A 16,266-nucleotide genomic window follows, 5' to 3' on the forward strand; every position below is an offset into this window, starting at 1 on the left:
TGGGCAGACAGATTCATTAAGTACTGAGTATTAGTAGAATTAATAATCATTTTTCTCCTTGACCTCAAACCACAGAGAGAGGAGGAAAGGGATGAGGAAGAGGAGGGGAACATTGTGGATGCTGAAGCTGAGGAGGGGGATGCAGATGCTTCTGACACCAAACGCAAGGAGAAGCAAGAAGAAGAGGTGAGGGTGCTGGCGGGTGCAGGGCTGTACTCACGTAAAGACTTCCCCCTGACCATGCCACTCTGTCACACTTGGAACCCACCAGAAACCTGAGGGAAGACCTGTCTGTCTTGATTAAACAGACAGGACTGGACTTAGGCTCTGGCTAACCCTAGATATGAGGGTCAGACTCAGACCCAGAGAAGACTGACAAGAAGTTAGTGTCTGCTGTGTGTACAGTGAGAATGTGATCTCTCTCACTGTCCCCAAACTGATCCCTAGTGTCAAAAGACCAGAGAGGCTAGGAGGATTCTCGGGTGGGTGGGTGAACCAGGGAAGAAGCTGTGTGGCAATTGAGCTGCCTCTTAGGGGACATCAGGACCACGTGGCTGCTGACTCAGGAAAGGCGGAGGAAAGTGGGTAGGAGGAGGAGGAAGGTGGCCGGATCAGAGCAGAGAAGCCAGTAGTACAGGCCAGCAGGGCCTAGGACTGTTCCATAGGTGGCATGCAGGTGACTGGGACCTGCTCTGACTGCCTGCATCTCACCTGTCAGGTTGACTATGAGAGTGAGGAAGAAGGGGAGGAGGAAGAGGAAGAGGATGTACAAGAAGAGGAGAACATCAAAGGTGAAGGTGCCCACCAGGCCCATGACCCAGATGAGGAAGAAGGTTCAGGCCTTGAGGAGGAGTCATCCCAGAACCCTCCCCACCGCCATTCCAGGCCTCAGGGAGCTGAGGCCATGGAGCGCCGAATCCAAGCTGTACGGGAGTCCCACTCGTTCATTGAGGACTACCAGTATGACACAGAGGAGAGCCTGTGGTGCCAGGTCAGTGTCTATACAGCTGGGCCAGGGGCTTATGGCTAGCCTGACCCCCCAAGTAGAAGCTTACTGCTTAACCCACAAGCTGCTCTTCCTGCATGAATATCCCCTGACGAACCTCTCTGTCTTGTTTTTTTAATATTTTGTCTGGGTGTTCTGCCTGGGAGTATGGCCACACACCATATGTACAGTTCCCTTGGAGGCCAGAAAAGAGCACTCCCTGGAAATGGAGTTGCAGACGGTTGTGAGCCGCCATGTGGGTGCTAGGAATCAAACCCAGGTCCTCTAGAAGAGCGGCCAGTATTATTAACCACATTTCTCTAGCACCCCTGGAAGAATCTCTTAATGACTGGTGACCCTGTGCTCTTAACACAGCCTTACCCATTGCACTTCCCAACCCCTAGTGCTTAGCAATAGTGCGTATGTGAGTCTCAGCTGCGGGCCTAGCAGATAAGACCTCCCAAATCACAAACATCACAGGCGTGGAGGCTTCCTTTCCTCCTGCCAGGAGGCAGTAACATATCATTTCAGTTTGCTCCAAATGCCCCCTGTACCCCATCCTGAGAATTTCATGGTTCTTTTGAGGCCTGGGTGGTTCAATGCTTTGATAATCGGCATAGATGTGCTCCTTATCCTCTCTTAATCAAACTCCATGGTTCCCAAGCTTAGATAACAAAACTTGCTAGTAGGACCTAACGCCTAAAGCAGCAAGCACAGTGTTGTGGCCACTGAGAGAGGACGGGCAGTGGAGTGGGCTTGACATCTCTCAACTGTTTCCACCTTGAATGTGGGTCATTTAAACCACCCAGTGTCCAGTCCACCTGCCCACTTCTGCAGTATGACCCATCTCCCAAACCAGTGGGCGTTGAAGTGGGCTTTGAAGGCTACTTGAAGTGGGCCTACAGGCCCAAGCCCTGTTCATGGAGCTGGGGGCTTGGGGGCTGTCGTCTTCCTTGGCCCAGCTCTCTTTCTCCCGTAGGTGACAGTGAAGCTCCCATTGATGAAGATTAATTTTGACATGAGCTCCTTGGTTGTATCCTTGGCCCACAATGCCATTGTCTATACGACCAAGGGCATCACTCGGTGTCTCCTGAATGAAACAATCAACAGTAAGAATGAGAAGGAGTTTGTCCTGAACACGGAGGGAATCAACCTCCCCGAGCTGTTCAAGTACTCCGAGGTACGTGACCCTGCAGGCTGGTTGCAGGTCTGGGACAAATCCTCGTCCCAACCTCATGTTCTTTTGGGAACCAGGCACTGGGGGTTGGGCTCCCGGTCAACTGGCTGTGGACCCTGCTGAATCATTCCTGCTACACTGTGGACCCCAAATTGAGTGTGCGCTCACCTGTGACCCAAGGACTCCCATTGCCTGTTTGTTAGGTTTGCAATATAGAAACCTGCTCAACATTAGCCGGACTCTCAGCATCATTTAAGAACCCTCTGTCGTTTTGTTTTCTCCTGGAGGAGTTCTCAGAGTAGAGTATAAGAAATGGTGCGCTGCATCCCTGCCCTGAATGTTGCTTGCTCTGCCTGGTAAAGGTGGCTGCAGCTCAACCAGCTCTCCCTGCATGAAGCTGAAGGAGGCCCCGTGCTCCCATCCCACCGTTCATCAGTCCTTTCTCTGAGGTGCTTTTACCCCAGGGCATAAGACTTTCTCCTACACTAAAGAGCTTGACTGTTCTGGCCCCGTGTGCCCTCACCCACAGTCTGCTGTCCAGATCCTGTGCCACTTCTGCCACACCATAGTGCTCTAGAGCGTCTACCAAGAGCTTGCCCGGGGCAGGAGCGGAAAAGATCTGGACCTCCTGAGTATGTGGGTGTGGCCTGACTTAGTCACTTGGGGTTTGTTTCAGGCACTCAGTCAGGCAGCCTGTCTCTTTGTCTGCTGCAGATTTATCTTTGTGCAGATACTGGGGTAGAGCCACCAAGAGCCCCTATGACCCATTTGGAGCCTCAGGCAAAGTGAGGCCAAGTAAATTGTGGGATCCAACCTGTTCCTGCCCTGTTGTGCACCCTGGAGAGGTGTTTGAGGGTCTCTACTGAGGAAGCTCTCCTTGCCCCCCAAAGCGTGCATCCCAAAGAACAGACCTCTGTTACAAGAATAATGACAAAAAAAGAAAACACTGTTTTTTGCTTAACTTCAAGTGTGTCCTAAGTTGTCTCTTTACAGGGGTCACAAAAGCAAGATAGTCTAGGGCCCTGGCTGGTGTGCGGCAACCCTCCTGCCAGCAGCTGTCCTTCTCGCTCATCCCTGCTGCCTCCACACCCTTGGCACAGGCGATCTCTGGGGACATGCACGCAGGACAGAGCTGACAGCGGGGCACTGAAGTCAGTCCCGTCTTCCTTTGAACAGGTGCTGGACCTGCGCCGCCTCTACTCCAACGACATCCACGCTGTGGCCAATACGTACGGCATCGAGGCTGCGCTGCGGGTGATAGAGAAGGAGATTAAGGATGTGTTTGCTGTGTACGGTAAGCGGAGCACGACTTCAGGCCTGGCCTAATTGGGGTACCCGGCAGCCAGGGCAAGAAAACTGAGGCGGTCAGCCCTGCATTTTGGTGGAAGAGAGGCATGGTTGCTGAGTGTTCAGGGACTGTAGTCACTGAGAGTCCTCACGAGGGCGTGTGGAAGGTGGTGACTTTGGGAAGGTCATGGTGGCTGACTTTGGCTTCTCAAGGGTCTAGATCCCAGGGAGAAACGACACTTAGGCAGACTCTCACTTCCTGTGCTGCTAGGTGGGCATGATGAGCACAGTGAAGGAGTCAGGCAGTCCCTGGGCCACGAGTAGGGCTTTCACTGCTGGCAGAGGAGGTTGGGGGAGCTGTAGCCTGCCTTGTGTCAGACGATGCTACCTCAGTTTCCCTGTTTAACCTTCCTACTGCTCTGCCCCTGTGACAGGCATTGCGGTTGATCCTCGCCATCTCTCCCTGGTTGCTGATTATATGTGTTTTGAGGGTGTTTATAAGCCACTCAATCGCTTTGGGATCCAGTCAAGCTCCTCCCCTTTGCAGCAGATGACATTTGAAACCAGCTTCCAGTTTCTGAAACAGGCCACCATGATGGGTGAGTGTGGGCAGTGACTTGGGCCCTCCCTGGGCAGATGGGCTTGTCTCATCACTTGCATGCAGTAAGATAGAATCAGAAGTGGAGAGGCAGCAGACAGTAAAAGTCTGCATTCTGATGGAATAAAGCGAGAGCTCATCTTCCAAACTTAAGTACAGTGCCATAGGCTGAGTCCACAGTGGTAGGGAAGAGTGTTACCTCCACACAGCCTCAGCACTGAGCCCTCAGTCCCTTCACATCTCCCTCAGACCCTGACACAAGCTCGCTCTTTCTGTCTTTCATAGGATCCCATGATGAACTGAAGTCACCTTCTGCCTGCCTTGTGGTGGGAAAGGTCGTCAAAGGCGGGACAGGCCTGTTTGAGCTCAAGCAGCCCCTAAGATAGCAGGGTTGTTTGCCCAGCCTGGAGGACCTGGAGGTGGGCACAGCTGACAGTTGAGAGTGACATAGCAAAGCAGTGACCTCAGGCTTCAGAAAGCAGTGGCCTGAGCTGAGCCAGCTTCACTGAGAAGAGGCTCCTCCTACCTAGCCTTTTCTGCCTCAGGATCAGGAACAACGCTCCCCAGGCCCTCCAAGATGGCTATGGCTGACTTGTGCTCCAGGGGGCCCCAGCCAAGATCCTAACGAGAGACCCAGGACTACACAGTGGCAAGATCACTGTGGGCCATGTTGGCTTTGGGAATCTCAGGTGCCACCATTACTGTGCATAGCTAGTAGCTAAGGACACATTCCTAAGGGCTCCTGAAGATCCAGAAAGGACATGAAACCTGCTTCATGTACCTGTCCCTCCTGCTGCAGCTACTGAAGGAGAGTCCTCAAAGAGCCTCCACCCAGGGCTGCTTTCCTGGGCCAGAATCAGTGGCACATGTATGGCTGCCTGCACTAGACCACACTGCCCCAATAGACATCTCTCTGGGACCGCAGCAGCTCTACCTCACAGAAGCCCCAAGTTTCCCACTGGGGCTGTTCAGCAAGGCCAAGTGGCTTGACCTTCCTGCCCCCGCACTCAGCTTGCTGTCAGAGCCCATAGTCACCCCCAGACCCTGCACTTTTGGGGTCTTTGCCATGGAGTGAGACTCCCTGACTGGACAGGAAAGGCAGAGGCTTTATAAAGCTGGGCCGTTTCTATTTTTGTCCACTGTTATTCTAACATGGGCTGAGCAATAAACCTGGCTGGAACCGGCTGTTAGAAGACAGTCAAGACTGCAGTTTTTAATCGTTCCCTTCAGTAGTGCTTTCTGCATCTGGTAATTAGGATTTTCTTGGCACAGATTTCAGGTTCCTCTTCCTGCTTTTATCTGTCAATGTAGAGGCAGATCTTGTGCCCCCAACCCCAACCCCCAATCCTCAACTCTGAATCCTACCCATGGCCAGAAGCACAGAACAGAAGGCTATAGGAATAATTTGTGTCACCTTAGTCCGGTAAGAAGGCTATAATGACCTCAGGAATGGGCTGGGCCACCTTGCCAGAAGAGATTCTGCAGTCTCCTCCAGGCTCATGACGGGACCCATCCATGTATACCCAAGAAAGCCAGCACCTCAGACTGCAGGACCTGTCACAGCCTCTAAGGGAAGCAGACAGGGTCCCAGAGAACCCTGCCCTGAGGTTGCAGCCTACCTAGATAGGGCATTCATTCTTCGGGTGAAAAGGCAAGTCGATTACTCACTTTACTAGAGTAGAGTGCAGAGAGGGGATTCTTGTAGGAAATATCAAGGTGATCTGGGAGCTGTGGCATCCAGAGAAAAGGTGGGTGTGGCTTCCTGCAGTCAACTTCATCCGAAACTGAAGAGCATAGAGCTAAAGGAGCAAACCCTGAATGTAAACGAGGGCTGGAAACTGACTGCATTTATACCAGACCACTGGCCTGTACTGGAACCTGGAGCGGTGGCGTCCTTCTTCCACCCACCCACTCAGCTGTTTCGTGTTTAGCTTGGGTCTACTGTGCCTGCTTTGAAATAGCTTCAAAGAAAGAATATTCGCAGTCCTGAGACTGTTCCCCAGAGCATTGCTACAACCTGTCAGGGAGACCAACCTCAAAGGATTCTGAACAGAGACACCAAAGCAAGCAAGTAATCCTGTAAAAATAGCAAGCAAGAAGGAAGTGAGTGGGCTCTAGATGGGAAAAAATAAGTATGATCTTTTCTACTCGTCTGCTGGGGTGGGTGCATAACTCCCCCCATCAGCACTGAAGACAGCCCAGGGCTGCTAGGCGAGTGCTCTGCTCCTGACTCTCAGCACCCAGGGAACATTTCAGAAAGCTGATTATAGAACCACACCCCAGGATTAAGATAGAATGGCCTTGGGTATAGCCTGGATATAAAATGAGCTTCAGAAAAGAGTCGCAAACCACAAGCTTGGTTCATCCTCAGCACTGTGGCCTAACTTCGCTTAAGTGTGAGATGACTTGTGGGAAGTAAGTCACTGGCCCTAGGTCCTCCAGTGAGCTCTGTATAGCTAATGTGTGCAGGGACTCTAGAGGGTGCTCAGAGGAAGCTGCAGTGATCTAACACACGGGAAGCCTGGCGGAAGCAGGATGCAGTTCTCTTAGCAGGAAGTTTCTGAGTCCAGCATGGTACAGAAGCTGCCTGTTCACCTTTGAGTTCCTCCTGGGAGGACAACAGGACCACAGGAAGTGGGTGCTTGACCAGCCAGTATTTTGTCTAAAACAGTTCCACAAGAAGTTCCCGTCAAAACATTGAAGCTTTGGCTTGGAGACACACACCTGTAATCCCAACACTTGGGTTGCTGAGGCAGGAGGACCTCAAGTTTTAACATGTCCCTGGTCTATATAACAAATTCAAGACTATCTTGACCTACATAGTAAGACGCTGTCATAAAAAGAACCAAGGGCTGGAAGTGCAGCTCTGGGAGGAAACCCTTGCAGGGGCCTGGGACCAGCCTCAGCACAGCAAATTAAAAAGTTACACCCAAAAGTCCGGAGACTCCTCCTTCTGGTTCTTCAAGTACCTTTGTCCTGTGAAGGCCAGGGAGGCTGAGTACAGGTCTGAGGTGTCACTGAAGGCTCTGGTGGCTGCACTGAAGCAAGTGTGCGAATCTGGCACCTGCTGCTGCTTCCCTGTACCCAAAGCTCACACACAGTGCCCACTCTTCCAATTTCCTCCCATCCTGCATCCATCCCACCACAACCTCCACTGTGTGACCCATACAGACTCTACTCTCAAGGAACTAGTAATACACCATGCCAAACATTTCACCAGGCAATTCTGCCTTACTACTAGCCAATGGTTACAGTACCCAGTGGGCAGCACGTGAGCATGCACCAGGCAATCCTCCAGGTAGGACTGAGCTGCTGGCTTCATGGGGAGGACAGAGAAAGTCATCTGATGCTTAGAAGCCAGAAGAGAGGAAACGGAAAAATCATGACTTCAGTCATTGCTTCCCCACTGCAGTTTGCACTCCCCCATAACCTCCCACATCCTGGCTTCATCCTGAACATAGAAGCCTCATCCTGGTCCAGCCACATGTGCCTCTATATCTCTAGCAAGTTGAGTTTCTGTGTGCAGACCTGCTGGCCCTGCCCAGTGCTACTTTCTAGACCAGCTGTCCACTATGCTGTTGTCACAGGAGCTTAGCCAATTTGGGGCTGAGGTATTCATGTGCAGGTCTTAGACACCACTGGTCTCAGTGGACTACACTGAATACCCCTTACTCAGGACTCTTGTTGTTTGGGTAGGTCGATGGGTATGATGTATGTATTTGTATGTGTGTTGGTACATGCTCATGTGTGTGTGGAGGTCAGAAGTCAGTGCTGAGCGTCAGTACTCAGTTACTTTCCATCTAGTTTCTGAAACAGTTTCTCACTGATCCCAAAATTCAGCATTGATTACTTCTACATAGATACTTGGTAACCAAACTTGGGTCCATATGTTTGCTGTGACTTTAATGACTGAGCCATCTCCCCAGCCCCTGACCCAAAATTTTAACACAGAAGTATGAGCCTGACATTACAGTATGTAGAGCTGGCCAAACCTCAAGGACAACAGGCGCCGAGGACAGTCACATTCTCTCAACTCACCAGTGTAATGCTGAGGGATTTACTTGGCCTTCCTATACTTCCTTTATGTATAAAATAATTAGTGTTCATAAACTCTACTTTGACCATATAAGAACAACTATAGGTGTTCACCTATATTACCTATATACACTGAGCGGTCCTCAACTAGGGGCATAGTTGAACTTCCTCCCACACACACTTGGAACTTCGCCGATGTCTAAAGACATTTTTGTCACAACTGTAGAGAGATGCTATTGGCATCTAGAGGGTGCAAGTTCAAATGCTGCTGTAAATTAAGTACAGTCTTAACAACAAAGCATCATCCCAATACAGATGTCACCAGTGCAAGACCGAAAACATCACAACACACCTGCCCATGGGGTGGATGTTGTATGCTTTGATTTTTCAAAACCTACTTTTAATAATGGTTTTTAAATGCTTTAACCTCCCTTCCAGCCCACCACCCACCAGAGGTAGTGGAGAGGAGAGGTTAATAGGGCAAAGGAGGGTGTGGACCTGTTTAGAAATAGTTCTGTGAACAAATCCAATCTGCATTGACAGGATATCAGCAGGTCAGTTCACACAAATCAGCAGCGATCCACTCGCAAACACCATTCATGAATCAGAAGCTGAGAGGCCCTGCCAGTCTGTCCGAGTTCAAAGAGGCATTAAGCCACCGGAGCACCACTGTAAGCCTTTGGTGTGTTTCTATGAAATCATGACGAATGATGACCAGCAAAGAACAGTAAGGTGTACCAATACCACCCAGCATCATCCACTGTCAGGTTATATTCCTTTCCAAAATCACATGTTTTCTCAAGCATCCACTCTAGCAAAAACATCACACGTCCTTTATCCAGGCTGCTTCCTGAGTCTGTTATTAGCAAAACATCCTCCCACTTGTCTTCTTCAGCAAAAACATCCTCTCATAAGACAGTTTCCAGAAAAAAAATCATGTGACACAACTGAGTCACCAAGAAACCACAAATTTTGCTTCAGGATGTGCTTGCTTTTGTGAGATGGGATCCTTTCCCTGTTGGACCTCTCCATAGATAAAACAGGTTCCCTAAAAATAGAATGTTTCTTACCAGTGACTCATTCCTTTTCAAGCTGGCCAGGAAGCAATAGGGTTTTGCCTGTGTCTGCCTCCCCATTGCTGGGTTTATAGGAGCACGCCACCACACTGAGGTTTTCTGCCGAGGGTCCTCAGGAGTGCCTGGCAAGCACTTTACCAACTGAGCCATTTCCCTAGCCCCTCCACTACTTTTTATTTTTATTGGCATGTTTCTATTTGTTTGTCTATTTTAAAGAATTGTTTATGGGCTGGAGAGATTTGCAGTTAAGAGTAATGTCAGCTCTTCCAGAGATCTTGAGTTCAATACCCAGCAACCATATGGTGACTCACAACCATCTATTCTGGAATCTAATGCCTTCTTCTGACATGCAGGTGTACATTTAGATCATTCATAAATGGTCTTAGTAATTATGAGATACAGGACTGAAAAAAATCATAAGGAAAGTACAGAGGAATTCTAGGTGTTGGTAGATTAATTAGTGATGGGCCTTGGTGCCCTCCTGAAGGCAGGACAAGTGGTTTTTGGTAAGCAGAGTTCTGAAGTTCTACATATTACAGGAGTTCACAGTTGTAATAAAGATAGGGATCATGTTAAAACAAGGGTTCATTTCAAGGACACAGGGAACACCTTTGGCTCGGTGTCTGGCTTCCTGGTATAACAGAAAGATGGACTGTCCTTGCCTAAACGTTTGCATGCTGCTGAAAGGGCTGTATGGTGTTTTAGAAAGTCATAAAGTGGTCTTAAGACTAGGACGAAAAGCCTGTTCAATAGAAAAGGAAAATAAAGGAGGAAAAGGAAAAATTGAACAAGGGACTAAGAGATGGGACTTCTCAAAGAGAAACTACCTATCTGTCATGGCAGATTGATATAATAATACAGGACAAGCTTGAAATAACACATACCAGGAAATAGCTTCTTGACTACTAACTCTGCACCAAACTCAAACAGCCGTTCTGTCTAGTACTTCTACAACCACAAAGCTTTATGACACCAATTTTAAGGAGAAATACATTGAGTTAAAAGAAAACTGATTTTATCATTAACTTTTTGTTCTCATGAAACTTACTGTTTGCTTACTTTGTTCAATATGCTTATGAAATTAAGGACAATTTCTAGGAAAAAAATGTACATTAAAAAGTTTTGACATCAGAGGCTGGAGAGATGTCTCAGTGGTTAAGAGCACTGGATGCTCTTCCAGAGGTCCTGAGTTCCATTCCCAGCAACCGCATGGTAGCTTATACTCTCTGAACCTTTCTCCCTCTCTCCCCTTCCTCTCCCTCACCCCCTGTCTCTGTCTATGTCTTTGTCTCTACTCTCTTCCCAACTCCCCTTCCCATGCCCTAAATTTTATTCCATACTATATCCATCTTACTGCTGGTACCTCAGGGGGAAGGGATACCTTGACATGGGCCCACCGAGGCACCCCTCCCACCTCACCATACCGTGCCTTTTTTTAAAAAATAAAACACAACAATAGCCATCTGTAATGAAATCTGTTGCCCTCTTCTGGTGAGCACTCATACATAAGTAAATTTTTTTAAAGTTTTGTAATCAATGATTAACGCCTAAGAGGAAATGATTTTATGTATAAATAAAGCCTGAGAGAGATGCAGGTTGTCAGAGTAGGATCAAGTTATACCGAGATATGTTTCTTCTCTGTTCTTTCATAAAACAAAACTAAAAGGTGTCTCGTGTCTGATTCTGTCCTCAACTGGAGCTGTCCAGCAACAAAGGTCACTAAACATGCATGTGGATCCTAACTGGGAAAGGCTTAACTGGTTGTCTACTTAAAACCCCACGAGGAGTTCATCAAGTAGTTGACAACAGCCATGATTTCATCTGAAATCTGCTAGTTTGGGCCAGGTCCTTGGCATCTAACAGCTCTGAATGTTATCTCTTCAATATGGCAAAAAATGTTTGTTTTATGACATTGTGTTACTATGTAGCCTTGATTAACCTGCAGCCTCTTACATTATGAGAATGCACGTGCTTTAGGCCCACCAAAATCACCCTGCCTCTGCATCCCAAATGCTGGGATTAAAGACGAGCTGCCACACCCAGCGTGTACATTTTGAAGATACACTTGTTTCCCTCAGTCCCAAAGACATTGACATTGTCCCAGAAATTTCCTGCTGGGAGAAGGGAAAGGATGAAGCCTGGTGCCAGCCAGGAGGGAAGCTCATTCCCAGAAAGGAGTTTTGCACAAGTCTAAGTTACCAGGACATCTTGAAGAATAACACTGAAGTGAAGCAGTGAAGACTCTGTGGTGGACAGGACCACATCTTAACTTCGGACTGCTTAGATCTCGCACCCCTATTTGAACTGGAATATAATATCACTTCAGAACCCTGAATATGGACTAGAAGTAAGGGTCACTGGATCTCTTTGACCTCCTTCCCTACATAGCCACATTGAATAAATCTTTTTTTTTTTCCTTTTGCTATTAATTTGACTGTTTTAATTGGCTTCCTTAGGACCAATAGCTTCATACTATGACCCCGAGTTTGGTAACAGAAGGTCATGGTCACATTGACATTCACAAGGAAAGAAGCAGTTGGAGCCTTAACCCTGCTTTCCCTTGACCCCAGTTAGCCAGTTCTACATACACAGGATTCCAGGTGCCACAGACTGACTGCTAAAGCTCCTGCTAGTTCTTCTTGTTTTGCACAATTCAGAGTGATCACTGAAGTTCAAAGAAGAGAGAAACCAAAATCTTTAAGGAGACATTTAATGTCCACCGACATGGAAAAGTTATTGGCAACTTTTCCTCTAAATATACTTTTATCTGCCCCCATTTCCTCTCCATCAAGCTCCCAGGCATGTGCGGGACAGGAAGGCCCAGAGGCTCAGGGCCAGTCATCAGCCAACAAGCCCTCATGTTCTCCCCAAGCTGACTACGTGGCCTTTGATGACTCTATAGTTGGAGCCCAGGTCTCAGCACAGGTCCCACCTCTCAAGTCGCTTTCTCCCAATCTAAGCACTTTGTTTATTATCTTATCTCCAAAGCTAATGGGTACATTGACTCACTCATTATAGAGTGCCCATCCACTCACATTCTCTTAGCCAAAATAGTTTGCATGTTAAGATCTACTCACCTTCAGTCAGGGCAAGAAAATGCAACCTGCCCAGTGGATGAGAGGAAGAGAAATGCAGGTCTGGGTCCAGGACAAATGACTGTCATAGCTCTTGTGAGAGGTTTCCTTATGTATCTTGTGGGAACCAATACACTTCACCTAAGACCTCTAATTCTTAGGTGACTATGGAAAGGGGAAAGATTGGTTCAGTGTGGTTTATTCTTAGGAAAAATACATTGGCTTCCACTGGTCAGGATACTTTTCTCCTTTTTTTTTTTTTTTTTTTTTTTTTTTTTTTTTTTGAGCTGGGGACCAAACCCAGGGCCTTGTGTTTGCTAGGGGCAAGCGCTCTACCACTGAGCCAAATCCCCAACCCCACTTTTTCTCCTTTTAAAATATTCCAAATTGAGTGAGACTGGAGAGATGGCTCAGGGGTCAGGAGAACTTGCTGCTCCTCCAGAGGACATGAGTTCAGTTCCTAGAACCCACATTTGGTGGTGCTCAACTGTGTGGAACTCCAGCTTCAAGGGATCTAATGCCCTCTTCTAGCTTTCAAAATCAAATACACACTCTCTCTCTCTCTCTCTCTCTCTCTCTCTCTCTCTCTCTCACACACACACACACACACACACACACACACACACACACACACACACACACTTTTTAAAACAAAATAAAAATTCAACTGTCTTGGCTGGTTTTATGCCAACCTAACACAAGCTAACATCATTTGGGAGGAGGGACCATCAAAATGTTTCTATAAAATCAGGCTGTAAGCAGGTAAAGCTGTAGGGCATTTTCTTAATTAGTGACTAATGGGTATACCCTGGTCTGGTGGCCCTGGATTCTATAAGAAAGCATTCTGAGCAAGCTATAAGGAGCAAGCCAGTAAGAAGCACTTCTCCCATAGCCTCTACACCAGCTCCTGCCTTCAGGTTCCTGCCTTGTTTGAGTTCCTGCCCTGACTTCCTTCAATGTTCAACAGTGCTGCGGAAGAATAGGTGAAACAAACCCTCTCCTTCCCAGCCTGCTTTTGGTTGTGGTATTTCATCATATCAACTGAAAACCTAAGACACAAACTTAAATTTTTTTCATTTCTAGTTCATAGTCTCGTTATTTAAAATCTAATGTTTAACTATGCTCGAATTTTGCCAGGGACAGGAAGAAACATGTGTCTATGGCTCCTATGGGGCTGTACTAGTTTTCATTGCTATGACAAAATACCCAACATTAACCTAACAAAGGATGTGACACTGTGAATGAGTAACCACCGTGGCCATCCTGTCTGCATTTAGAATTCACCTGGAATAGGAGTTTTCCCATTCATGACTCATTGCACCTGAGAAAATTTACATGACCCCAGGTACACAGGTATATAAAATAGATATGCAAATCAAACATTCATTGATAACATATCATAAAGATGTTTATTTTAAAGATGTTTATTTTAAAACAATTATCTGTGGGCTGGGGAGCTATCCCAGTAGGTAAAGTGATTGCTGATAAAAGTGTGAGGACCTAAGTTTGGATCCCTAGAACCTACATAAACGTCAAGTTTGTCCCAATGCCTTTCCCACAATGGGCTATGCTATAAATACTATGAGCCAGAATAAACTCTTAGGCTAAGTTGCTCCCTGTCAGATATTTGGCCATAGCTATTCTAAAGGTAACAAACATAGACTCGTTTTGACTTACTATTTCAGCCATGGCCTTGCCACCATTGGTTCACTTCTACAGTGAGTCAGACTATCCCAAGTGCCGGCTATATGAGGATAAGAAGGCTGCTCACCTTGCAATGGACCGGAAGCAGAGAGGAAAGCACCGAGATCCAGCTATAACTTTCAAAGGTGACACCTAAAGACTCCTTCCTCTAGCCAATATCCCTGGAAATAGCATCACTCGCTAAAGACCAGGTACTCAACATTTGAGCCTCTGGGGAACACGACCTGTTCAAACCATAAACATAGAGATATACAATCAATTGCCAAAAATCAACTGCACAGTATTCAGATTTACTGTATTGAAATGCAAGGTCCTTGTTACAAAGATATTTGGTTGCTACAGTCAAAGAAATTGCAATTGAGGATTGAATGATTAAAAGGAATGATTAATCACAATTAAGGAAAAAAATGTTCTATACACTTGTGTATGGCCCAATCTTCTGTAGGCATTTTCTCAATACCTTCTCTCTCTCTCTCTCTCTCTCTCTCTCTCTCTCTCTCTCTCTCTCTCTCTCTCTCTCTCTCTGTGTGTGTGTGTGTGTGTGTGTGTGTGTGTGTGTGTGTGTGTGTGTGTGTGTTCTGTGTCTTAGGGTGTCTATTGCTGTGATGAAACTCCATGACAAAAGAATCTTGGAGAAGAAGGGTTTATTTGGCTTGCACTTCCATATCACTGTTCTCACTGAAGAAAATCAGGACTCAAACACACAGGAACCTGAAGGCAGGAGCTGATGCAGAGGCCATGGAAGGACACTGCTTGCTAGCTTGCTTTTCATAGCTTGCTCCTCCTTCTTCCTTATAGAGTCCAGGACCAGCAGCCCAGGGATAGCGGGACCCACAATGGGTTGGGCTCACCCTCACTAATTAATTAAGAAAATGCCTTACAGACTTGTCTACAGCCCAATCTTATGTAAGCATTTTCTCAATTGAGGCTCTATCCTTGCAGACTTTAGCTTGGGTCGAGTTGACATAAAAATTTGTGTATGTCTCTGTGTGTGACCAAAAATGGTTGAAAGAAATTGATGTTACCCTGAAAAGCAGTAGATTTCTTGAGCTTTCTTCACAGGCAAAAACCAACCAATCAACCAAACAAACAAACAAACAAATAAAGCAGGGAGTCATGAAGCAGGTCAGAACTCTCCGTCTGAAGACAGGGCACTACATCAGCTCAGTATTCACTAGGAATTCAGACTCTGGCTAACATGCAAGGCATCCCATGGGACAACTGGTGTCTTCTGCCTTGTCTGTGGAAGTCGAGTTGACAGACACCATCATGTGAAGAAACCAGAGAGCAAAGGTATATAATGGAGAGACCTGCAAGGAGGCTGCACGGCCTGGAGCCACGGTCCTCCCCTCTGCTCCCCTGGGATGAAGTTGGTCAGACAACAACTCACAGAGGAACTAGAGTGAGCTCAAGTGCCACCCCATGTGAAAAGCACAGATGCTCAGCTCTCTCATCTTCCAGTTCCTCCTCCTTGACCTCTGTGAAGGGGAGGAAGGAAAGGAGTCAACACAAGGAGTCACTTCCACTTAGTATCAAAGGGACGAACCTGGAAGGTGGAACTGGACTTGAAGATAGTGTGAGAAGGGATTTGAAGTCCATCTGTCCACTGAGAATCTGATTCGTCAGGAAAGGGGAGTTTCTGCATACGAGTTGGGAACTGAGGGCAGAGACCTTGACTATTAGGGTGCATTGTTAAGTTGACCTATGTGGGAAGCTGAAGGAGGCTTTGATATGGGGCCTGACCTGCTCAGGCCTAGACCAAGCCTTGATGAGTTTGACAGAGGTCTGTAGAACAGAGCAATAGGCCAGAGACACAATCTTAGGTTAAAGTTCATCAGAACCAAAAGCAAAACCTGTAGGGCTCATCATCTCTTGTGCACTGTGTAAAAGCAGTCACCTGTCAATAAAGATCTGAATTGGCCAATTGAAAAGCAGCTAAGTAGGTAGGACATCCAGGAAAGAGAGGAACTCTGGGAAAGAGTCAGGCTTGGGAAGATTCACCACTCAGACTCAGAGGAAGTTGGACATAAAAAACTGAGGAGAGGTAACTGACCAGTCACGTGGCAGATATGGAGTAGTACACAAGGGTTAATATAAATTAAGAGCTAGTTGGGGAACGAGCCTAGCTTAAGGCCATAAGCATAGTAAATAAATTTTAGCCTCCATGTCATTATTGAGGAACTGGGGTGAACATAGAAGAAAACAGTTTCAAAACCCACAGCAGACAAACTAGAAAAAGAAAGAAAGACAGGAATGCTGGTGGCTAATCCTATGAACACCTATGAACAAAGTGGACGAATTCCATTGTATCCTCCCACTGGGTATGGTGG

The 16,266-nt window shown here is 47.1% G+C and overlaps 1 protein-coding gene across 1 annotated transcript in view; it reads left to right on the forward strand.

Annotated features, from left to right (window-relative positions):
* The window catches only part of Polr1a (RNA polymerase I subunit A), a 63,709-nt gene extending 58,460 nt beyond the window's left edge, over positions 1-5,249 (forward strand). Inside the window, exons 29-34 of the mRNA XM_032906363.1 lie at positions 76-186; positions 719-991; positions 1,965-2,165; positions 3,339-3,456; positions 3,884-4,048; positions 4,333-5,249. Coding sequence (XP_032762254.1) covers positions 76-186; positions 719-991; positions 1,965-2,165; positions 3,339-3,456; positions 3,884-4,048; positions 4,333-4,433 — 969 coding nt within the window. The 3' untranslated portion in view covers positions 4,434-5,249. The remainder of the gene's footprint in view (positions 1-75; positions 187-718; positions 992-1,964; positions 2,166-3,338; positions 3,457-3,883; positions 4,049-4,332) is intronic.
* Positions 5,250-16,266: the final 11,017 nt, after the last annotated feature.

Source organism: Rattus rattus, chromosome 6, assembly GCF_011064425.1.
Source record: "Rattus rattus isolate New Zealand chromosome 6, Rrattus_CSIRO_v1, whole genome shotgun sequence".
In the NCBI taxonomy this organism is placed as follows: domain Eukaryota; kingdom Metazoa; phylum Chordata; class Mammalia; order Rodentia; family Muridae; genus Rattus; species Rattus rattus.